Here is a 24,513-nt window from a genome sequence, read left to right as displayed (position 1 = left end):
AAGGTGGGGTTCTGGCCTCCCCTACACTGGCCCCTTTCCCAGAATGACGGCACATTTTTCATCATGTGCTTCAAAGAGTGGAGTTAGGGCTGTTGTCAAACCCAGAGACACAAGCAAAGGGCAGCTTTGACAACCCGGTCCTTCCCACACCCACCCCTGCGTGGCAAACCCCAAATTCCTCAGCTCAGGGCGGGGCTGGGGTGGGCCCTGGAGTGCTCTGGGGCACCTGGAGGAGGTTTCTTATTGTCAAGTCTCTGTCACTGTGTGTGTGTGTGCACGTGTGTTGTGTGTGTTGTGTACATGCATGTGTGTTTTTGTGTGTGTCTTGTGTGTGTGTTGTGTGTGTTGTGTGTAGTGTATTATTGTGTGTGTTGTGTGTGTGTTGTGTGTAGTGCGAGTATTGTGTGTGTTTGTGTGTTGTGTGTGTCTAGGCCAGGGAAACAGTGAGTCGTTTCTGCCCAGGAGCAGCTGCGTGTGAGGCCCGTTCTTGGTCTTATACGCGGCTTCTGAGGACTTTCCAGAAATCGTGAGGTGGGAGCCGCCGCTGTAATCAGGCACATAAATAACACATCCCAGAGTCGGGAACCAATGCAGAACGCCCGGCACAGACACCAAGCTGAAGCCACAGCCCTGACACCTGCCGCCCTAGCCCTGGGCTCCGTCTCTGCCTCTGGAGCCTCCTGTCCCCGGGACTCAGCTCCCTTCCCCTCTGTGGCTGGGCTCTGCCTCCTGGGCTGCTCCTCTCCCCAGCCCTCTCTCTGGGCCCAGCCTGGACACCTGCCCCCTCCCTGGGCTCCTTCCCCCGACTGGGCCTGTCCTGGGTCTCAGCCATGGCCTCCCCTGGGCTCCCTCTCTAGGAGGTGGACTCAGGAAGGGGTGGACACAGGGCGGCTCCCGAGGGCCCCTGACTGCACGTGTGTGGTTCCTTTCCAACAGGGAGACTGGCTGCTGGCTGTCCTCTTACTGCTGGGCCTGCGCCTTCCAATCAGCGCCCGGGGCTCTGTGAGTGAGGGTGGGGTCTGCATTTAGGTTCCTCTCCCGTGAGGTTTAGCTGAGTTTTGTGGCTCCAGAGGGATGTCATGTGACCTTTCCCGGCTACAGGTCCACTACACAAGGAAAGACATCTACACATTTGCTAGTGTTTATGGAAACACTTGCAAGTCGTGATACAATCACACAGGGAAACATATACAGAAAGATTTAGTATTTCATTTTATTCCTCTACTTATAAAACCGATTCAAATTGTCGCTGGATTAGTAGGTTTGAAACTTTTCTGAGTGTATTGAGCACAATCTTAGTACTTTATTCTTGAAACATAAATAAATTTTTGAGTAAAAGTAATGCACTCTAATTTTTAAAAGAATCTACTTGGTCAGGAGTGCATTGCTTTGCTGGTGTCTGTGATCAGCTGGAGATGGTGGTGAACAGCCTGTTTGCATTTCTTGGAAGAAGATCTTTTATTCTGAGCCTCAACCCAGGTCTCTGCCTTCCTTAGAGACTGAGGCCCATCCTTCAGTTTCCCTGATTCTGGAAGAGCAGGGGGGTTGAATGGAGCAAAGGGTGAGCGAGTGGAAAGTAGGCATATGGTGGAGGCCTGGGGACAGTGACAATGACAGGAGAGGAGGGAGGGATGCGAGAGGTGGGAGAGAAAGGGAGGCTATGAGCAGGAAAGGGAGGGACAGAGACAGGTGCCCTGGGGGAGCAGGGAACCCAGAGGAGGCTCTGAGCAGAGGGGAAGGCACGGTGCAGGGGAGAGGGGAGGAGGGGGAGGCCGATGGGGCACTGGGCAGAGGGAGGAAGCCCTCACCTGGAGAATGGCCTGCAGCCTCTCACTCAGGGCTTGGCTGTGCTCCTCTAGTCCATCCCAGGGCTGGAAGGGACATCCCTGGTGGTCCACAAAGGTGTCCCAGCAGTGCTTAAATTCTGAAAAGGGACAGGGGAGATAAGTCACACTCCCGCTGTGGGATCAGGGTGGCACCAAGGGCCCATGACTCTCAGGACAGACTTCCCACATCCTGGTTTCAGTCCCTCCTTTCCCTCTCCCTCCCCTAGGGACTTAGCTCCTTCATCAGGCCCTCCTTTCCTATTGGAATCTGGGCCAGCCCAGTTCTCATTTTTTCTGGAAGCCCCAAGTTCTGCTTCCACTTCCAGCCACCCTCCCCACCCTCCCCAGGTCCACATCTCCTGGCCTGGCCTCTCTCTTCCCATCGACCCCAAAGTCAGGTCCAGAGTGCGCCATCGCCTCTGCAGGCAGAGGATCAAGGCCTTTCCCACAGGGATGCCGACCCTCCCCACTTTCTAGTAACTTCCCGGGGCCCTCTCCTGCCCTGGCTGACCCCATCCTACTCCAGGCTTCCATTCTTACCACTGTATGTCATTATTGAAATTTTGGCCCCAGCCTTGGCCAGGGTGCGCAGCCCCTCCTGACATCTTCCTTGATCATCATAGATGCGGGCAGCGAAGATGCACAGGCTCACGTGTTTGTTATTTGAAATGAATTTAGCCATTTCCTGGGCACAGCTGAAGCAGGGGCTCCAGGAGGTGAAGCAGGTAACCCTGTAGTCCTGGTGCAGGTCCAGCTTCCAAAAGGGAATCACGTCCAGGAAGCACAGCTCTGCATGGCGGCCTTCAAGGAAACCATGTTTATGTGGAGCCTAGAAAAGAAAGCAAGCCATGAGGTAATCTTTTTTTTTTTTTTTGGAGACAGAGTTTCACTCTTGTTGCCCAGGCTGGAGTGTACAAGTAGCTAGGATTACAGGCATGCACCACCACACCAGGCTAATTTTGTATTTCTAGTAGAAAAGGGGTTTCTCCATGTTGTTCAGGCTGGTCTCAAACTCCCAACCTCAGGTGATCTGCCCTCCTCAGCCTCCCAAAGTGCTGGGATTACAGGCAGGAGCCACAGCGCCCGGCCGAGGTAATTTTTAGTCAGTCGGGAGGGACAGCCTGGATCAGGGTGGGTGCCGGGCAGCCTCCAGCACAAAATTAGAAGGGGGCACCAAACCCCAGTTATCAAGATGACTTTTCTTTTCTTTTCCTTTCTTTTTTTCTTTTCTTTTCTTTGAGACAGAGTCTGGTTTTGTCACTCAGGCTGGAGTGCAGTGGCGCCATCTCGGCTCACTGCAACCTCCACCTCCCGGGTTCAAGCGATTCTGGTGTCTCAGCCTCCCCAGTAACTGGGACTGCAGGCATGCACCACCACGCCTGGCTAATTTTTGTATTTTCAGTAGAGACGGGGTTTCACCATATTGGCCAGGCTTGTCTTGAACTCCTGACCTCAAGTAATCTGCCCGCCTCAGCCTCCCAAAGTGCTGAGACTACAGGCATAAGCCACCACACCTGACCGGATTTTTACAATAATCTATTAAATAATTTAATTTTCCATTACGATGGGATTTCTCTGATACTGAGTATTTGGAGCATCCTCTCATTCTGCACATGAGGTCAGTGCCTTCAGGACCCTCACTCCACCCCAGGCCTGCAGGGAGGGGCTGTAGAGCTGGGGGAGGGAGGACAGATGCCACTGAGCTACGTGTGCTTCCCTCATGGGGAGACTGACCTCTCTACCCATCAATTCCCCTTGCCCCACCCCTTCTGTGACCCATAATTCTAGAAGCTTCCACATTGTATTTTACCCTGTATTAAGCCCACGAGTGACATAGACTGAGGCCAGAGGGCTCCCTTTGCAGGGAGAAGTGGGGATGAGGGGCCCCCAGCAGGACTAACCCCACATTGGGAAGGGCCCCAGTCATGGGGTGATTGTCCTTTTTGAGCCCAAGGAATGATGGTGTTTTGTCCAAATTTCAACTGGGAACTAGTCAAGCCCAGGAGTCCAGTGCAGAGAGGACTCGGGGTAGAATGGATGACACGATTTATGCTGAGAAGGGGCTGTGGGTCATTCCTGGGGGAGTCCCATCCCACTGGTTAGGCAGTGATGGGGACCGGTACCCTTGAAAGTAGCTTCCAGCAGTGTGTGTGGGCCTAGCAGGGCCCATATTAAGCTCATAGAGCCCAGAGGAACCCCGTTTCCAGCACCAGAGCCAAGCAGAATTCGGCCTTTCCAGCCAGGGGCTGTGCTGGCCAAGGGCGAGGGAAGAACGTCCCTCGGGCTCAGGGCCCCTTGGCCTGGCCTGGCCCAGCTCCTCTTCAAATGCTGGCCATCCCTGCATCCTGACTTGGGGCCTGTTCTGGCCTTGCTGTGGGCTCCATCCTGGTCAGGACAGAATCCCTGGTCGGCCTCTCCTGCCTCAGTCTCTCTTCCCGCAGGATGAAGCCCAGGAGCAGGCACTGGGGAATCCTGGCCTTGTGAGGTCAGGTAGGCCCTAATCCTCAAATCCCACAGTTCAGAATCATTCCTGGTGGGAGCTGTGTCTGTGAGGGGATCCTGGGAGGGTCCTCAGGAGCACTTTTTTTTTTTTTTCTTGAGACGGAGTCTCGCTCTGTTGCCCAGGTGGAGTGCAGTGGCACGATCTTGGCTCACTGCAAGCTCTGCCTCCCAGGTTCATGCCATTCTCCTGCCTCAGCCTCCTGAATAGCTGGGACTACAGGCGCCTGCCACCACACCGGGCTAATTTTTTGTATTTTTAATAGAGATGGGGTTTCACCGTGTTAGCCAGGATGGTCTGGATCTCCTGACCTTGTGATCGCCAGCCTCGGCCTCCCAAAGTGCTAGGATTACAGGCATGAGCCACCGCATCCGGCCGGAAGCACTTTTTCTTTGACCCCACTTGGCCCTGGTGCAGACCCTTTCCCTCTGCCCTGACCCTCTCAGAGCACAGCAGGAGTGGGGACGGCTGAGACCTGGACCTGGGGGTGACTCTGGACTAGTGGTGTTAGCCCCTGAGACATGTGGCTGGTTAGGCGTGTGGGGCTGGAAGCCACCAATCCTGGAGAGTCACTGAAGCCGAAGTCTCCCCCAACCCCAGGGCCAAGCAGCAGCAGCTACAGGAAGCACAGGTGACAGACACTCTGCAGGACACCACAGGTACCACCCAGAACCTTCTGCCCATGGGTGTCCCTGGGTTGGGAGGGCCCTGCCTGGATGCGGGTGGCTGGGTTGGTCACCTGGTTGCATAGAAAGCCCCTGCGCTGGTTCAGCAGGACCCAGGTGTCATTGTGCAGGCGCTCCACCTCATAACACAGGTAAGTCTCATGCCGTCCTCTGACCCAAAGTTCATTGTTAAAGTTGGAAGTGAATGTGGGTGGATCCATCGAGTGTCTGGAAAGTGGGGGAAAAGCCCAGAGGAGTAAGAGCCCTCCTGGTCTGTCCCGCCTCCCCCTCCCTCTCCACGCTTCCTCCCTTGCACCCCACCCTCCTTCCTTCCCCCGGCTCCCCACATCCCTTAGCACCTGTCAGAAGGGGCTCCCACTCACTTGCTAGAGCCTCCAAACCTCCCCCTCTGACCCCTTCTGGGGCTCACTGGGAGATCACGGCAGCCCTGGGGCCTGTCTAAGCCTTGTCAGGGTCTCCCCAGGGTCAGCTCAGTGTGCTCAGGCCCTCTCCCTGGGGTACAGCTGGGTCTTCTTCCCTGGCCTCACCATAGACCCCAGTCCTGGCTCTGCTCGCTCAGTCCTTGCTGGAGGTGGACCCGCTGGGGCTTCCCTCCTGCCTACAGGGTTAACTCTTGCCACACCCAGCATCAGGGCAGAGACACTCCTGAGCGGGACCAGCGGGGAGAAGGGCCTGCCGGGGAGTTTTTTTTTTTTTTTTAATAACTCACAGGATTTCTTCTGTTGCCAAAAATACCTGTCCTTACAAAACCACAATTATAAAGGTAAAAGTGAATTATTAGCACCCAGTGCAGAGGCATTTCCAAACCAGAAACACCAGATGTTCACCCCGGACTGGACAGAGGGGAGGATGCCACCTTTGATAGGACTCTGCAGAGCCCAGCCTGGAACTGGGAAGATTCTGGCTGGGGAAGCCACAGGCATCAGCTGAGGGGTCATGTCCGGACCCCAGAGAGGCCCAGAGAGAGGCTGAGAAGAGGAGCAGCCCGGGAGTGGGGGAGCAGGGGAGCCTGTCGGGGCGGCTAAGGAGGGGCTCAGGAGTGTTGGATGCAGAAGGAATGGGGTGGGTGAAGCATGCAGGAACATCTGGGTGGAGGGGTTGTGAGAGTCAGGTCAGGACTCCCCTGGGAAACAGACACACAGGACAGGAACCCCTGCACTCCCCACCCAGGCCCGCCCACAATGACTGCAGCTTGTTGCCGTGGGCTTCACTGTTTCTCCCCAAAATCAATGTATTGAAGCCTTAACCCCCGCTCCCTCAAAGGGTGGCTGTATTTGGAAACAGGTCCTTTCTTTCTTGTTTGTTTGTTTGAGAAGAAGTTTCGCTTTTTTTGCCCAGGCTGGAGTGCAGTGTCACAGTCTGGGCTCACCGCAACCTCCGCCTCCCAGGTTCAAGCGATTCCCCTGCCTCAGCCTTCCGAGTAGCTAGAATTATAGGCGCCCACCACCACTCCCGGCTAATTTTTGTATTTTTGGTAGAGATGGGGTTTTAACATGTTGGCCAGGCTGGTGTCGAACTCCTGACCTCAGGTGATCCACCCGCCTTGGACTCCGAAAGTGCTGGGATTACAGGCATGAGCCTCTGCACCTGGCCTGGAGACAGGTCCTTTCATCAGATGATTAACTTAAATGAGACCTTCAGTGTGGGCCCAAATTCACATGGCTGGGGCCCATAAACGAGGAGGACATTTGGAGGCAGAGAGACCCCACGAGTGCAGGTGCACAGAGGAAAGGCCAGAGAGGACAGGGCCGGAAGGGACCCCCTGCCAGCCAGGAGGAGCGACTGCAGAAGACACAACCCCGCCCACCCCTCCACCTTGGACTTGCAGCCACCAGATCTGTGAGTAAATAAATGCCTGCCCTGTGGGCACCCGGCCCGGCCATCTTCTATGGCAGCCGAAGCCTGAAGCTCTGTTTCCACGGAGGCAGCTCCTTCTCAGGGGCTCAGGTTGGCCTTTAAGCATGTTGCTCAAAGCTTCTGACTGTTGGGCTTGTGACTATTCATGCCCACTTACTACGTCCAGTTTTACAACAAATTCGGTTATGCCAGGGAGATGGAAGGGGCCAGGTTGGGGCTCCCAGGCTGTGGGGGTGGATGGAGGTCGCTCTGGAGGCAGAAGGGGCCTCTCACTCACAGGAAAGGCCCAGGAAAGCAGGTGGGAGACAGGGAGGTGGAGGGAGCATGAGGAGTGTGGGTGAGGGGGTATAACCACGAGGGCAGGCGGGGGGCAGGAGGGAGGGCAGGAGGGCCTGGCCAGGAGAGGACCTGGTCTGGGACAGGGGGGAGGCCTCAAGAGGATGAGCAGGAGGTGAGAGGAGCGAGGCGATGAGCCTGGAGGAAGACCCTCACCTGAGAATCTCCCCCAGCATGATGTGCAGTAATATATAATATTTAGGCAGGTTATTCCAAGGCTCAAATAGCTCTCTTTGGCTGTACACGAACTTGCTCCAACAGTGCTGAAATTCTGAGAAAAAGAAGAGAGAACGCAGTCAAACCCAGCTGGCCTCTCTTCTGTGACCTCGGGACCCTCCCCTCCCAGACATATTCTGGATACTAGTTACAGTCAGCGCCAGACCCAACCCCACAGGCTCCCCTGGGACACTTGGCCTTTGCAGGCATCAGAGCAGACCCACAGGTATGTGTGGGAAGGACCCATCACAGACACTCAAGCAGTCTCTCCCACACCCCTGAACCTCCCACTTCTCACCGTCATAATTCATGATCTTCATGGTGGCACGCGGACCGTCTCTTTTCTGACACAGGCTGCGAAGAGCCTCCTGGTAATCTGGGTCCCAGAAGTAGTAGAGGCGGGCAACAAAGATGGTCAGGGTAACCTTCGGGTCCTCGGCCAGGAACGTGGCCACATCCCTTGTACACTTTGTGCAGGGGCTCCAGGATATGTACCAGGTGACCTCATACTCCTGGTCACGATGCAGCTTCCTCCACTTGCTGAACCAGTGGAAGAATCTCATCTCTGGGTGGTACTTAAGTTTGGAATACACCTGGGAGAGGAGCAGGGTCAGGGCAAGCTCTGAGAGGGGGAGCAGGAGGAGAGCAGGGGTGGGGCAGGGGGAGGAGGGGCCAGGACAGGAGTCCAGGAGATCTTGCCATTGAAGCTCCTTTCCTCCATCTCCCTGTTCGGTTTGAGTGTTTGTCTGCTCCAAAGCTCATGTTCAGTATTAATTGCTATGGTAATGGCCTTAAGAGGTGGCACCTACAAGCAGCTATGAGGCTGTGGGGACTGCACCTTTGTGGGTGCCACTGCTGTGGTTATTCAAGGGCGACTTCAGCCCCTCTTTCTGTCTCTTGCCCTCTAGCTGGGGGGGCAGTATGTCAGACTAAACTCCTGCTTCCTCTTGCCCCCATGTCATGGAGCAGCAGTGACTCGACATCCCAGGCCACTCTGTCTGGAGCATCCCCTGAGCTTCTGGCAACAACCTTCACCCCCACGTGACTGTGCAGCTCGCAGGCCCTGGAAAGTTGCTGGTGCATTGACAGGGGACTTCCCAGAGTCCAGAACTCGAGCCCATACATTTCTGTTCATTGTAAATGTCCCCATCTCAGTCCTGCTGTTGAAGCATCACAAGGTGCACCAAGACACGTGCTTCCCTGAGTTTGGAAGTTTTCCCAGCCCTGTTCATGGCCTCGTGTGTGAATTCTAGCATCCATTCTCCCAGGCATCCATTCACCAGACATCCTCAGCCCCTACTGTGGCCTGGCCCTCTAGCGTCTGCCTTGTTCCCTGCCTGCAGTCAGTGGGGAGCCCACTGGACCTGCACTGTCCATGTCGGGGGGGCGACATGGCCAAGGGACTACTGAGTACTTGAAATGGGGCTCTGATTAGAGACCTGGGCACCTGAAAAATACACCACTCATTTCTTTTTTTTTTTTTTTGAGGTGGAGTTTCGCTCTTGTTGCCCAGGCTGGATTGCAAGGATGCAATCTCGGCTCACTACAACCTCTGCCTCATGGGATCAAGCGGTTCTCCTGCCTCAGCCTCCCGAGTAGCTGGGATTACAGGTGACTGCCACCATGCCTGGCTAATTTTTTTTTTGTGTGTGTGTGTTTTTAGTAGAGATGGGATTTCACCATGTTGCCCAGGCTGGTTTCAAATATCTAACTTCAGGTGATCTGCCCGCCTTGGCCTCCCAAAGTGCTGGGATTAGAGGTGCGAGCCACCCACTGTACGTGACCCACGCAGCTCATTTCAAAGACTCGGTGTGACAAGAAAAAGAAACTTCATTATCTTGTCAATAATTATATGTTAATTAATGTTGAAGTAATATGTTAGCTACATTGGATTAAATAAAATATTAAAATTAGGCCGGCACTGTGGCTCACACCTGTAATCCCAACACTTTGGGAGGCCGAGGCAGGTGGATCACCTGAGGTCAGAAGTTCGAGACCAGCCTGGTGAATATGGTGAAACCCCATCTGTACTAAAAATACAAAAAAAAATTAGCTGGGAGTGGTGGTGGGCACCTGTAATCGCAGCTACTTGCGAGTCTGAGGCGACAGAATTGCTTGAACCCAGGAGGCAGAGGTTGCAGAGAGCCGAGATCGCGTCATTGCACTCCAGCCTGAGCAACAAGAGTGAAACTCTGTCTCAAAAAAAAAAAAGAAAAAAGAAAAGAAAAGAAAAATGGAAAAACAAGGCCTTTTGTGCAGAGGCAAACCCTCTCCACGATCTGATCCCAGGACAGGCCAGCAGGAAGGTCAGGGCCACAGACTTGGAAAGTGTGGGAGAGAAGGACACACTGGATAGCCCGCCGCCGGGCACTTCACTTATCAGTGCGTGGTTTGCTTTCCCAGCTGGCTTAGCTCCTGCCTGCAAAGTGATTGGAGTCCGGGTGGTACCTGGCCTCGAAAGATCTTTGCGTCCAAAGGGGGCCTTGAGGGACCCTTTGTTTTCACTTCGTAGCACAGCCAGACGGTATTCCGATGAGAAAGGATGGGTCTATTATAAAAGTTGTCGGAGAATGTGTCTTGATACATTCGCTCCACTGGGTTTCTGAAGACACAAGAGAGAAACCAGCCAATGTAGAGAGCACTCCTGGGGGCCCTCCGGGCTGATGTCCACTAAACACAGCCCCCTGGACAGCTCTAGGCCTCCCCCATCCCTCCCCACCCCTGAGAATTTCGGCGGAGACTGTAGTGAGCCAAGATCGCGGCACTGCACTCCAGCCTGGGCGACAAGAGCGAAATTTCGTCTCAAAAAAAAAAAAAAAAAAAAGAGAGAGAGAGAGAGAGAGAGACAGAATAAAACTCTTCACCCCAAAATAACAGCTTTTAACCTTTCAGCTCAGTTCCTTCCTGACATTTCACCTCTGTATATTATTATTGTTAAATCATGGTAGAACCGAATTCTGAGGCCCAGGCCAGTCTTCTAAGTGCTGCGCGGGGGTGAGCTCATGTGAGGCTGCCCTAGGCTGGCAGGGGCCATTCCCATCTTACAGAGGAGGGGCCAGACGTGCACAGAGGCGGGGTAACCTGCCCAGGCCACAGAGCTGGGGACAAATGGAGTGGGGGCCCCTTTCCAGGCCAGCCCTGTCCAGTCTCTGTATCACTGGCTCTGCAGGAGGCAGCCATTGGGGACCGGGCTCTCTTCTTACTAAATTTTAAAATAACAACATTCCTCGTGATCATTGAGTTTTTTCCCATATATTCCATGTTTTTTCTTTTGTTTTTGTTTTTTTTTCTTTCGAGACGAAGTTTTGCTCTTGTTGCCCAGGCTGGAGTGCAATGGGGCGACCTCAGCTCACTGCAAACTCCGCCTCCTGGGTTCAATGGATTCTCCTGTCTCAGACTCCCAAGTAGCTGCGATTACAGGCGCCCGCCACCACACCCAGCTAATTTTGCATTTTTAGTAGAGACAGGATTTATCCATGCTGGTCAGGCTGGTCTTGAACTCCCGACTGCAGGCGATCCGCCCCACTTCAGCCTCCCAAAGTGCTGGGATGACAGGCATTAGCCACCGCGCCCGGCCACTATATTCCGTGTTACTGGTGTCATTATAAACCGTGAATGCTCATCGTGGAGGAGGAGCGTGTGTTTGGGGTCGTGTGCATCCTCCTCTGCCCACAGTGGAGACATCCTTGGAAGACACGATTTATCTTGTGCTTCAGAGACCATTCCCTCCCCACACCCTCTCCTAAGACTTGGTATTTAAGCAAAGTAAATGTTACAGAAAATCCATCAAAGCACTGTGAACAAAATTCCACCTTGCTCTACTCATCCTTTGGTTCAATTCTCCCAGTTCCAGAGTTCAGGAATGGCGGGAAGCACACAGAGGGAGCACCCTCCCAGGGCAGGGAGCACCACCCCAGCCATGACTTTCAGGGGAGAGTCTCAGCAGGGGACCTGGGCTGGGGCAGGTGGGGGAGGCGGCCCATTCAGAAGCAGCAGTGGGGCGACCACACAGCAGGGCAAGGAGCCTGGCTGGGAGTAGGGGGTGCAGGGGAGCCAGAGGGGAGGGAGCCCAGGGCTGGGGCTGGGGCAGGGGAAGGCCAGGGCTGACGCCCAGCAGAGCCACCAGGCAGGAAGGGGCAGCAGAGGGGCCCAGCGGGTAAAGCGGGCAGCGGTACCTGAACTGAGGCTTCATCCTTGGCCGCCTAGTCCCGACTAAGATCTTTGTCTGGAGCACCAGGGTTTCACTTTCTGCTCCAGGCTCCAGGTTTCAGGACAGCCCTCCTTAAAGTGACTTCCCAGGGCCTGGTGAGTCATGGCCCCTCCCCCTTCCTGCTCAGGCGCTGGTGTAGGAGGCCCTGGGATGCTTTATCTTCCTCAGTCTCTCACCCTCTTTCTGGTTTTCTCTGGGGCCCTCCCCCTGGCAGAGGGACCTCTGATAAAGACAGGCCGCTCTGTGCGGCAGGACCCAAGGCAATTGCAAAGGGAAAGAGAAAGTCATCGCAGCCAGCGCCTGGGAGGTGGGTCCACACCAGGCTGAGCCAGCAGAGCACAAGCCTCTCCCCTGGTGGTCCTGCCCAGCTGGAGCCGCCTCTCCACCATCAAGACAGACAGGCTGATGCCTCTGCAGGGACTCCCGGATCCTGCCCTCGGGGATCATCCCAGAGACGGCCCCCACCCAGCGGCCATGGGGACAGGGAGGGAGAGTAAAGGGCCAGGTGTCTGCCTCTCCCCAGGCCTTCACCCTCGGAGGCCACCGTGGGAGGGAGGGACAGCAGGTGGGTGTGGGCCTCAGATGTCCCACCGGGATGCCATGCGCGCCCCCACACTGAGCTCTTTCCTTCCTGCTTCTCCTTCTTCCCCATCTCCTGCCCGGAGTTCCTCCCTGGTGGGCTGAGCTCTCGCCTCCTCTTGTCCCCATGTTATGGAAGAGCAGTGGCTGGTGTCCCAGGCCAGCCTGTCTGGAGCCTCCCTGCGCGTCTCACAGCTCCCTTCCCGTGGTAGCGTGTTCCCATGGCGCGGTGACCTAAAAATTACACAAGGGATGCATTTGCAAAGGACACTTTATTTCTTGTTAAGGGTGACAGCCTGCAAGGTAGCCATCCCGCAGCCTGGGAAGAGCAGCCTCTGGTTAACACCAGAGACAGACATTTAGAAGCAGGAGGGGTTGGGGCAGGAGCTTTATGCTGAAGAGGTTGGCTAAACATACATATTCAACAGGCTACAGGAGGAGCTATGAATATTTATGAGGGTGGCTGCACTCCATGCTTATTGAACAAACATGCGTGTAACATATGATCCCAGCCGGGCACAGTGGCTCACGCCTGTAATCCCAGCATTTTGGGAGGCCGAGGCAGGTGGATCATCTGAGGTCAGTGTCAGGCCTCTGAGCTGGAGCTAAGCCATTGTGACCCCTGTGAACTGCACATATACATCCAGATGGCCTGCAGCAGCCAAGAAGTCTGGAGCAGCCAAAAAAACACAAAAGAAGTGAAACAGCCGGTTTCTCCCTTAACTGATTAACCAACCTTAAGACGTTCCACCATTAGGACTTGTTCCTGCCCTACCCTAACTGATCAATCAACCTTATAACATTCTTCTCCTGGACAATGGGTCTCATGGTCTCCCACCATGCACCTTGTGACCCCTTCCCCTGCTGACAACAGATGACCACCTTCGACTGTAACTTTCCACTGCCTACCCAAGTCCTATAAAGCTGCCCCTCTCCTATCTCCCTTCGCTGACTCTCTTTTCAGACTCAGCCCACTTGCACCCAAGTGAATAAACGACGTTATTGCTTACACAAAGCCTGTTTAGATGGTCTTCTGTATGGACATGCATGACAGTCAGGAGTTCGAGACCAACCTGGCCAACATGGTGAGACCTCGTCTCTACTAAAACTACCAAAGTTGGCCGGACGTGGTGCCATGTGCCTGAAATCCCAGCTACTTGGGAGGCTGAGGCAGGAGAATCAGTTGAACCCGGGAGGTAGAGGTTGCACTGGGCCGAGATCGCACCACTGCCCTCCAGCCTGGGAGACAGAGTGAGACTCCATCTCAAAACAAAAAACAAACAAACAACAATCTATTAAAAAAAAAAAAAGCAGCCATATAATCCGTCCTCACATTGTGGTGGAGACAACATTTAAACATACCACAATTAAGCCTGTACGTCAAAAGGTCCTTTCAGGACATGAAGCCACCAAAATTTGCCAGGTCTGTAAACCATTCAGAACTAGTCCATGGTCCGTGGTCTTCTGATCTGGAGAAAGTTACAGAAATCAGTCCCTTGCCCAGGGAAAGTAGGAATTAGGGCTGTGGAGCAGGGTCTCTGTTACTCCGCGTCCAGGCGCTGGGTGAGCTGTGATTGTTTTCATCTTTATCTGGAGGCAGTGCTTGTTTAGCTGCTAGAGCAAAAGAAAAACCTTGTGGCAGGCAGAACAGAGTTGACTGTTTAAGTGTGGGGTGTGTGATCTCACCCTTGCCTGGCACGGCCTGAGGTCCTGGTTGTGATTTGGTATCTGATTGCCATGAAGAGTCTGTTCTGGTTCTGCCCGTCTTATGATTCTGTTTTAACATTACTGCTGGTCAGTTGTGTCTAAACTGCAAAAGCCCGGGGTGATAATGAGGCGTGCCTGACCTCCCCTCCCATCATGGCTGGGAACTCAGTTTTAAGGTTTTTCTGAGATACCCTTGGCCACTAGGGGCCAAAGTTGGGGGGGATCGGTGGGGGCTAAAGACTTTATTTTTAGTTCATAGGCCTTTGGACTAAGCTCTGATTTGTTTTTATTTAATCTTGCCCAAAATCCTATCTAAGGGGTCTGGGGAGTCATGCCTTACAACCCATACATCCTCATCAGAGGGGTTCTATTATTATTATTATTATTTTACCTTATTGTATTTTAATGGAGGCCGAGTTTCCCTCTTCTTGCCCGGGCTGGAGTGCAATGGTGCGGTCTCGGCTCACTGCAACCTCCGCCTCCTGGGTTCAAGCGATTCTCCTGTCTCAGCCTCCCAAGTAGCTGGGATTATAGGTCCCCGCCACCATGCCTGGCTAATTTTTGTATTTTTAGTAGAGATGGGGTTTCACCATGTTGGCCAGGCTGGTCTCGAACTCCCGACTTCAGATGATCCACCCGCCTCGACCTCCCAAAGTGCTGGGATTACAGACATGAGCCACCGCGCCTGGCACAAATGGGTTTTATTTAACCCTATATATTGTGAGTTACTTTCCAATCTGACTCAGATACAACATTATGTGACAAAGAAGAAAGATAAAATATTTTACCCCAAAACATGTTTCTTTCCCATATCTTGAAATGGCCATGCAAAGTTGTCCTTGGTGGGGGAAAATTTGCAACTGTAAAGAACCTCTATTAACATAGCTGAATCTTTTTCTTCTAGGCCCTCCCAGTCCTAAACAGATTAACTAATTGGACATTTTAAAGACCTGAATGGCAAACATTTGTCATCTATTATCTCTAAGGGCAGCCATTATGAGACTTCAAAATAACCTTGGTCTCCACAGTCTTTTATCTTAACTTGAACATTTCCTTTCTATGGATGCCAGGTCTCTAGACAAACTCAACCCATCCTCAACCAGAAAATGTTTAAATTTACCTGTAGCCTGGAAGCCCCCCAACCCCCCTTCCCTCACTTTGAGTCCTCTGACCTTTCCGGACTAAACCAATGTATCTCTTTTCTTTACTTTTTTTGTTTTTTTTTTCTTTTTTCTTTTTCTTTTTTTTGAGATGGTGTCTTGCTCTGTCGCCCAAGCTGGAGTGCAGTGGTGCAATCTTGGCTCACTGCAACCTCTGCCTCCCGGGTTCACGCGATTCTCCAGCCTCAGCCCCCTGACTAGCTGAGTTTACAGGTGCACACCGCCACGCGCGGCTAACTTTTTGTGTATTTTTAGTAGAGACGCGGTTTCACTATGTTGGCCAGACTGGGCTCGATCTCCTGACCTCGTGATCCGCCCCCCTCGGACTCCCAAAGTGCTGGGATTACAGGCATGAGACACCACGCCTGGCCTTTTCTTTTCTTTTTTTTTTATTTTTTGGAACAGAGTCTTGCTCTGTCCCACAGGCTGGAGTGCAGTGGCGTGGTCTTGACTCACTGCAACCTCTGCCTCCCGGGTTCACGCAATTCTTCTGCCTCAATCTCCCGAGTAGCTGGGATTACAGGTGCACACCACCACATCCGGCTAATTTTTTGTATTTTTAGTAGAGACGGGGTTTCACTATGTTGGCAAGGGTGGTCTTGAATTCCTGAACGCGTGATCCACCTGCCTCAGCCTCCCAAAGTGCTGGGATTACAGGTGTGAGCCACCGCGCCCAGCTCCTGTATTTCTTAAATGTATTTGATTGATGGCCCATGCCCCTCTAAAATGTATAAAACCAAGCTGCACCCCCACCACCTTGGGCACATGTTCTCAGGACCTCCTGAGGGCCGTGTCACAGGCCGTGGTCACTCGTATTTGGCTGAGAATACATCTCTTCAAATATTTTACTGAGTTTGACTCTTCGTTGACAGGCCCAAGATCCAGGTGCCCACTCCCTGTCTCCTCGGAGGGCCCGCTCTTCCGGTTGTCTGGCCCCTCTGGTTCCTGGTTGCCCTTCTACTTTCTGTTCTGCTTTTTTGAAAAGGTCGGAACATCTCAAGCCTCCATGTAGTACCCAATTCTACTTTTCACTGAAAATCTTACTTAAACACCAACTTCATCACTGAGTGTTTTCTTGGCTCTTTCTCAGTCACGTTCCCTAGGCTGTGTCCTAGCCCAGAGCTGCACTGCTGGGAGGGATTTCAGAAGGGAGGGGCATGAGGAGGCAGGAGGGCTGGGTGCTGTTGGGTGCAGGAGGAATGAGGTGGGTGGAGCACGCAGGAAGGTCTGAGTGGAGGGGCTGTGAGGGTCAGGTCGGGACTCCCCTGGGAGACAGACACATAGGACAGGAACCCCTGCACTCCCCACTCAGGCCCGCCCACAGTGACTGGCTTGTTGCCGTGTTGCCCTGTTTCTCCCAAAAATCAATATATTGAAGCCCTAACCCCTCTACCTCAATGTGTGGTTGTATTTGGAGACAGGTCCTTTTCAACAGATGATTAATTAATTCATTAATTAATATTTTTTAGAGACGGAGTCTCACTCCGTTGCCCAAGCTGGAGTGCAGTGGCACCATCTCGGCTCACTGCAACCTCTGCCTCCCTGGTTCAAGCGATTCAAGCCTCAGCCTCCCAAGTAGCTGGGATTACAGGCACCTGCCACCACGCCTGGCTAATTTTTGTATTTTTAGTAGAGATGGGGTTTTGCCATGTTGGCCAGGCTGGTCTTGAATTCCTGACCTCAGGTGATCCACCCGCCTTGGCCTCCCAAAGTGCTGGGATTGCAGGCGTGAGCCACCGCACCCAGCCAACGGATAATTAATTTCTTTTTATTTTTTATTTATTTCTTTTTTGAGATGCAGCATCACTCTGTCTTCCAGGCTGGAGTGCAATGGCACGATCTCAGCTCACTGCAACCTCTGCCTCCCAGGTTCCAGCGATTCGCCTGCCTCAGCCTCCGGAGTAGCTGAGATTACAGGCGTCCACTACCACGCCCGGATAATTTTTTTATATTTTTAGTAGAGACGGGGTTTCACCACGTCGACCAGGCTTGTTTCCAACTCCTGACCTCAAGTGATCTGCCAGCCTCAGCCTCCCAAAGTTGGAGGATTACAGAGCGTGAGCCACCATGCCCGGCCGAGATGATTACTTTAAACGAGACCTCTAGTGTGGGCACAAATTCACTTGGCTGGGGTCCATCAAGGAGAAGGGTGGCCAAGTGCCCTGGCTCATGCCTTTAATCCCAGCACTTTGGGAGGCCGAGGTGGGCAGTCAGGAATTTAAGACCAGCCTGGCCAACACGGTGAAACCCCATCTCTACTAAAAAACACAAAAATTAGTAGAGTGGTTCTGGGCACCTGTAATCCCAGCTACTCAGGAGGATGAGGCAGGAGAATTGCTTGAACCCAGGAGGCAGAGGTTGCAGTGAGCAGTGATTCTACCGCTGCACTTCAGCCTGGGCAAGAGTGAAACCTCCTCTCAAAAAAAAAAAAAAAAGAAAAGAAAAAAATCCTGGGTACAATGGCTCATACCTGTAATCCCAGCACTTTGGGAGGCCGAGGAGGGTGGATCACTTGAGCTCACAAGTTCAAGACCAGCCTGAGCAACATGGAGAAACCCCGTCTCTACTAAAACTACAAAATTAGCCAGGCGTGGTGGCGCATGCCTGTAGTCCCAACTACTCAGGAGGCTGAGGCAGGAGAATCGCTTGAACTCGGAAGGCAGAGGTAGCAGTGAGCTGAGATTGTGCCACTGCACTCCAGCCTGGACAGCAAGAGCAAAACTCTGTCTCAAAAAAAAAAAAAAAAAGCAGTTGATATTTGGAGGCAGAGAGATCCCAGAGGTGCAGGTGCAAAGAGGAAAGGCCACAGAGGACACAGCCAGAAGAGACTCTCTGCCAGCCAGGAGGAGCGGCCTCAGAGCAAACAACCCAACCCACCCCTCGAACGTGGACTTGCAGCCTCCAGATCTGTGAGAAAATAAATGCCTGCCATGTGGGCACGTGACCCGGGGCATCTTCTGTGGAGGCCACAGCATGAAGGGGTCATTTTTATAGAGAGTCTCATTCTCTAATTACTTACATCTGCCTTGAAAATATCGAGTCAAACTTAAAGTGTGGAGAAGAGCCTCTAAATTTCACATGTCATTTGCAAAGAAAGAATTGTAATTTGGGACATACACGCAGTCCGGGTGGTGTTCACCATATCAGGAGACCCATCTGCCCCTCATGCTGTCCCTCCTGCACCCACTCACCTCAGCCCCCCATGTCTCACCTTTGTAGCCCACGATCTCCACGGAGGCCCCTTCCTGACTCAGCCTGCGGAGCCCCTGCTGGTAATATGGATACTGGAAGTAGTAGAGGCGGGCGGCAAAGATGGTGAGCTTCACGTTGCTGTGCCTGGCCAGGAACTCGCCACCTCCCCTGCACACTCTGGGCAAGGGCTCCAAGATGTGTACCAGGTGACCTGGTAGTTTTTGTTAGGAGACAGTGTGTTGTCGCAAAACCAAGAGAGGAAGCACCTTTCTGCATGACAATGGGTCTCAGGATTGACCTGGGAAGGAGGAGGAGGAGGACAGGGGAGCTCAGACCAGGAGCAGGAGGAGTGCGGGGGTGGGGTGATGGGAGCAGAGAGTGGGCCTGGAGCCCCAGGGCATTTCCTTATTTATTTATTTTTGAGACAGGGTCTCTCCCTGTTGCCCAGGCTGGGGTGCAGTGGTGCGATCTGGGCTCACTGCAGCCTTGACCTCCCAGGCTCAAGGAATCTTCCTACCTCAGCCTCCTGATTAGCTGGGACTGCAGGCGCATGCCACCATACCTGGCTACTTTTTTTGTATGTTTTTGTATCTTTTTGTATAGATGGGTTTCGCATGTTGCCTAGGCTGATCTCAAACTCTTGGGCTCAAGCGATCCTCCTGCCTCAGCCTTCCAGAGTTCCAGAGTTCTAGGACTATGAGCATAAACCACCATGCAAGTCCTTATTTTATTTATTTACTTTTCATTTTTCTGGGTACATAGTAGGCCCCAGTGCATTTTGTTCATTGAGATTCCCTTCCATCCTTCTCCTTCCTTCTTTATTTTCAATTTTTATTTTTTTCTGAGACAGAGTCTCACTCTGTAGCCAGGCTCGAGTGCAATGGCACAATCTCGTCTCACTGCAACCTCTGTCTCCCAGATTCAAGGGATTTTCCTGCCTCAGCTTCCCGAGTAGGTGTGACTACAGGCTCGTGACACCCTGCCCATTTAAATGTTGTATTTTTAGTAGCGACAGGGTTTCACCGTATTGGCCAGGCTGGTCTCGAACTCCTGACCTCGTGATCCGCCCGCCTCAGCCTCCCAAAGTGCTGGAATTACAGGCGTGAGCCACCGCACCCGTCCCCTTCCTTCTTTATTTTATTGAGTCTTTCCCTGTTTCATCATGCCCTCGAGCACGAATTCTGGCATCCTTTCTCCCAGGCATCCATTCACCAGGCATCCTCAGCCCCTGCTGTGGCCTGGCCCTCTGGGGTCAGCCTTGTTCCCTGCCTGCCTTCTGCTGGGGAGGCCATTGGACCAGCATTGTCCCGTGGAGTTGAAGGTTGACCACAGAAGCTACTGAGCACCTGAAATAGGGCTCTGATTAGAGACTTTGGCACGTGTAAAATACATAGCTCATTTCAAAATCTCAGTGTGAGAATAAGATGAACTTTAACTCTCTTGTGAGGAATTTTTTTTTTTTTTTTTTTTTTTTTTTTGAGATGGGGTCTCATTCTGTCACGAGGCTGGAGGGCAGTGGAGAGATCTCGGCTCACTGCAACCTCTGTATTCCGGGTTCAAGTGATTCTCCTGCCTCAGCCTCCTGAGTAGCTGCGATTACAGGTGTGCACCACCACGCCCTGCTAATGTTTGCCTTTTTAGTAGAGACGGGGTTTCACCATGTTGGCCAGGATGGTCTCGATCTCCTGACCTCGTGATCTGCCCACCTCAGCCTCCCAAAGGACAACATTTAAATGTACTACAATTAAGCCTGTATGTCAAAGAGTCTTTTCAGGACATGAAGGCACCGAAATTTGCCAGGTCTGTAAACCATGCAGAACCAGTCTGTTGTCAGTGGTCTTCTGATCTGGAGAAAGTTACTGAAATCAGTCTCTTGCCCAGGGAAAGCTGGAGTTAGGGCCGTGGAGCAGGGACTCTGTTGCTCCGTGTCAGGGCGCTGGATGAGCTGCTATTGTTTTCATCTTCTTTATCTCGAGGCAGTTCTTGTTTAGCTGCTAAACTAGCAAAAGAAAAACCTTGTGGCAGGCAGAACAGAGTTGACTGTTTAAGTGTGGGGTGTGTGACCTCACCCTTGCCTGGCACGGCCTGAGGTCCTGGTTGTGATTTGGTATCTGATTGCCATGAAGAGTGTGTTCTGGTTCTGCCCGTCTTATGATTCTGTTTTAACATTACTGCTGGTCAGTTGTGTCTAAACTGCAAAAGGGAGGGGTGATAATGAGGCATGCCTGACCTCCCCTCCCATCATGGCTGGGAACTCAGTTTTAAGGTTTTTCTGAGATACCTTTGGCCACTAGGGGCCAAAGTTGGTAAGTGGGGGCTAAGGATTTTATTTTTAGTTCATAGGCGTGAGGACTAAGCTCTGATTTTTTTTTTATCTTTCCCAAATTCCTACCTGTCAGTCCTCTGAGCCCAGCCTGCGCTATACATCCAGATGGCCTGAGGCACTGAAGAACCACAAAAGAAGTGAAAATGGCCGGTTCCTGCCTGAACTGATGACATTACTTTGTGAAATCCGTTCTCCTGGACAATGAGTCTCAGAAGCTCCTCATACTTTCTTTCAGTCCATCTACTTCTCACATTATTCAATATTTTGATGATCTTCTACTTTATAGCCCCTCCTTTGAATCTTCTCAACAAGACACCCTCCTGCTCCTTTAACATTTATTCTCCAAAGGATATCGGGTATCCCCCTCCAAAGCTCAAATTTTGTCTCCAACCGTTACCTACCTCACCGTAATTCTTCATGAAAACACGCGTGATCTCCCTGCTGATTGTGTCTGGCAAATCTCCCAAACCCTAGCCCCTTCTACAAAGCAGCAACTCCTTTCCTTCCTACGCATGGTTAAGTACTTTTGCCTTTGGATACCTGGTTTTGCCATCCTGGCTAAACCATTACATAAACTCACAAAAGGAAACCTAGGTGACCCCATAGATCCTAAATTCTTCCCCACTCCTCTTTCCATGCCTTAAAAACAGCCCTAGAAGCTGCTCCCACACTAGCTCTTCTTGACTCAACCCAACCCTTTCCATTACACACAGCCGAAGTACAGGACTGTGCGGTCGGAATTTACACAAGAGCTGGGACAGCACCCTGTAGCCTTTCTGTCCAAACAACTTGACCTTACTGTTCTGGGCTAGCCCACATGTCTCTGTGCGGTGGCTGCCGCTGCTTTATACTTTTAGAGGCCTTCAAAATCAAAAGCTATGCTCATGCTCCACTTACTCTCTACAGTTCCCATAAATTTCAAAATCTATTTTTCTCTTCACACTTGACATATATACTTTCTGACCCCCAGCTCCTTCAGTTGTTCTCACTCTTTGTTGAGTCTCCCACAATTATCATTGTTCCTGGCCCAGACTTAAATCCGGCCTCCCACATTATTCCTGATACCACATCTGACCCCCATGACTGTATCTCTCTGATCCACCTGGCATTCACTCCATTTCCTCATATTTCCTTCTTTCCTGTTCCTCACCCTGATCACACTTGGTTTATCACCCTTTACCCCAAAATCTTTCTTCAGTTTAATCTCTCCCACGATGCCCCTAATCCCACTCAAACCAGCCCTGAGAAACATCACCCATTATCTCTCCATACCACCCCCAAAAACTTTCACTGCCCCAACACTTCACCGCTATTTTGTTTTATTTTTCTTATTAATATAAGAAGACAGGAATGTCAGGCCTCTGAGCCCAAGCCTGCACAAATACATCCAGATGGCCTGAGGCAACTGAAAAACCACAAAAGAAGTGAAAATTGCCAGTTCCTGCCTTAACTGATGACATTACCTTGTGAAGTTATTTCTCCTGGACAATGAGTCTCAGAAGTTCCCCCACCAAGCACCTTGTAACCCCTGCCCCTGCCCGCAAGAGAAAAACCCCCTTTGACTGTAATTTTCCACTGCCCGCCAACATCCTATAAAACGCCCCACCCCTATCTCCCTTTGCTGACTCTCTTTCCGGACTCAGCCCACTTGAACCCAAGTGAAATAAATAACCTTGTTGCTCATACAAAGCCTACTGTGGACTCTCTTCACACGGACGTGTGTGACACTATCTAAGAGGTCTGGGGAGTCATGCCCTACCAAGCATATATCCTCATCAGATGGCTTCTATTTTTATTTTATTTTATTTCATTTTATTTTAATTAAGACTGAGTTTCACTCTTCTTGCCCAGGCTAGAGTACAATGGTGCAGTCTTGGCTCACTGCAACCTCTGCCTCACTGGTTCAAGCGATTCTCCTTCCTCAGCCTCCCAAGTAGCTGAGATTACAGGCACCTGCCACCACGCCCAGCTAATTTTTGTATTTTTAGTAGAGATGGGGTTTCACCATGTTGGCCAGGCCGGTCTCGAACACCTGACCTCAGGTGATCCACGCACCTAGGCCTCCCAAAGTGCTGGGATTACAGACATGAGCCACTGCACCCGGCCCAGATGGGTTTTATTTAACCCTATATATTGTGAGATATTTTCCAGTCTGACTCAGGCACAAAATTACGTGACAAAGAAGAAAGACAAAACATTTTACCCCAAAGCATGTTTCTTTGACATATCTTGAAATGGCCCTGCAAAGTTGTCCTTTGTGGGGCAAAATTTGCATCTGTAAAGAATCTCTATTAATATAGCTGGATCTTTTTCTTCCAGACCTTCCCAGCCCTAAACATATTAACTAATTGCACCTTTTAAAGACCTGAATGGGAAACATTTGTCATCTATTGTCTCTAAGGGCAGCCACTATGAGACTACAAAAGAACCTTGGTTTCCACAATCTTTTATCTTAACCTGAACGTTTCCTTTCTATGGATGCCAGGTCTCTAGACAAACTCAACCAATCGTCAACCAGAATATGTTTTTTGTTTGTTTGTTTTTGAGATGGAGTCTTGCTCTGTCACCCAGTCTGGACTGCAGTGGTGCGATCTCGGCTCACTGCAAGCTCTGCCTTCCGGGTTCACGCCATTCTCCTGCCTCAGCCTCCCGAGCAGCTGGGCTTACAGGCAACCGCCACCATGCCCAGCTACTTTTTTGTATTTTTAGTAGAGATGGGGTTTCACCGTGTTAGTCAGGATGGTCTCTATCTCCTGACCTCGTGATCCGCCCGCCTCACCCTCCGAAAGTGCTGCAAGTACAGGTGTGAGCCACTGTGCCCGGCCCACAAAATATTTAAATTTACCTGTACCCTGGAAGTCCCCCAAACCCCCTCCCCTCACTTTGAGTCATCCGACCTTTCTGAACCAAACCAATGTATTTCTTTTCTTTTCTTTTGATACAGAGCCTTGCTCTGTCTCCAAGGCTGGAGTGCAGTGGCATGCTCTTGGCTCACTGCAACCTCTGCCTCCTGGGTTCATGCAATTGTCCTGCCTCAGTCTCCCAAGTAGCTGGTGTTATAGGCGCCCACCACCACACTCAGCTAATTTTTGTATTTTCAGTGGAGACAGGGTTTTGCCATGTTGGCCAGGCTGGTCTCAAACTCTTGACCCCACGTGATCCACCTGGCTCGGCCTCCCAAAGTGCTATGATTACAGGCGTGAGCTGCTGTGTCCAGTCACCAATGTATTTCTTTCTTTTTTTTTTTTTTGAGATGGAGTCTTACACCGTCGCCCTGGCTGGAGTGCAGTTGCGCGATCTTGGCTCACTGCAACCTCCGTCTCCCAGGATCACGTGATTCTCCTGCCTCAGCCTCCTGAGTAGCTGGGATTACAGGTGCACATTATCACATCGGCTAATTTTTTGTATTTTTAGTAGAGACAGGGTTTCACTGTGTTGGCCAGGCTGGTCTCGAACTCCTGACCTCATGATCCACCCACCTCAGCCTCCCAAAGCACTGGGATTACAGGCATGAGCCACTGTACCCAGCTCCTGTATTTCTCAAATGTATGATTGATAGCTCTTGCCTCTCTAAAATATATAAAACCAAATTGCACCCCCACCACCTTGGGCACATGTTATCAGGACCTCCTGAGCCCTGTGTTACGGGCCATGGTCACTCGTATTTGGCTCAGAATACATCTCTTCAAATATTTTAGAGTTTGACTCTTTTTGTCGACAGGCCCAAGACCCAGGTGCCCACTCCCTGTCTCCTCGGAGGGCCCGCTCTTCCAGTTCTCTGGCCCCTCTGGTTCCTGGTTGCCCTTCTACTTTCTGTTCTGCTTTCTCAAAAAGCTCTGAAGATCTCAAGCCTCCGTGTAGTACCCAATTCTACTTTTTATTGAAAATCTTACTTAAACATCAACTTGATCATTGATC

General features: G+C 51.8%; 1 protein-coding gene across 2 annotated transcripts; it reads right to left on the bottom strand.

Annotated features, from left to right (window-relative positions):
* Window positions 1–1,189: 1,189 nt before the first annotated feature.
* APOBEC3G (apolipoprotein B mRNA editing enzyme catalytic subunit 3G) lies at window positions 1,190–18,482 on the bottom strand. 2 transcript variants are annotated; one of them, XM_016939191.4, is made up of 8 exons: window positions 18,289–18,482; window positions 9,870–10,023; window positions 7,720–8,014; window positions 7,362–7,476; window positions 5,066–5,219; window positions 2,367–2,655; window positions 1,809–1,924; window positions 1,190–1,528 (listed from the first exon to the last, which is right to left on the bottom strand). In XM_016939191.4, exons 2-8 carry the CDS (start codon window positions 10,005–10,007, stop codon window positions 1,514–1,516), a joined length of 1,122 nt encoding a protein of 373 aa, XP_016794680.3. In that variant the 5' UTR covers window positions 10,008–10,023; window positions 18,289–18,482; the 3' UTR covers window positions 1,190–1,513.
* Window positions 18,483–24,513: the final 6,031 nt, after the last annotated feature.

This window comes from Pan troglodytes, chromosome 23 (assembly GCF_028858775.2).
Source record: "Pan troglodytes isolate AG18354 chromosome 23, NHGRI_mPanTro3-v2.0_pri, whole genome shotgun sequence".
Classification (NCBI taxonomy): domain Eukaryota; kingdom Metazoa; phylum Chordata; class Mammalia; order Primates; family Hominidae; genus Pan; species Pan troglodytes.
The sequence above is the reverse complement of the archived record's forward strand: the minus strand, read 5'-3'. Positions and strand labels throughout refer to the sequence as shown.

What these genes read in the sequence shown, in the direction of transcription:
- APOBEC3G (XM_016939191.4), bottom strand. Translation starts at nt 10,007, where the DNA reads ATGTATCAAGACACATTCTCCGACAACTTTTATAATAGACCCATCCTT. An exon ending in CAAAGATCTTTCGAGGCCAG is followed by an intron (nt 8,015 to 9,869) that starts GTACCACCCGGA and finishes CTCCTCTCCCAG; the next exon opens with GTGTATTCCAAACTTAAGTA. An exon ending in TTCAATAATGACATACAGTG is followed by an intron (nt 1,925 to 2,366) that starts GTAAGAATGGAA and finishes GTCCCTTTTCAG; the next exon opens with AATTTAAGCACTGCTGGGAC.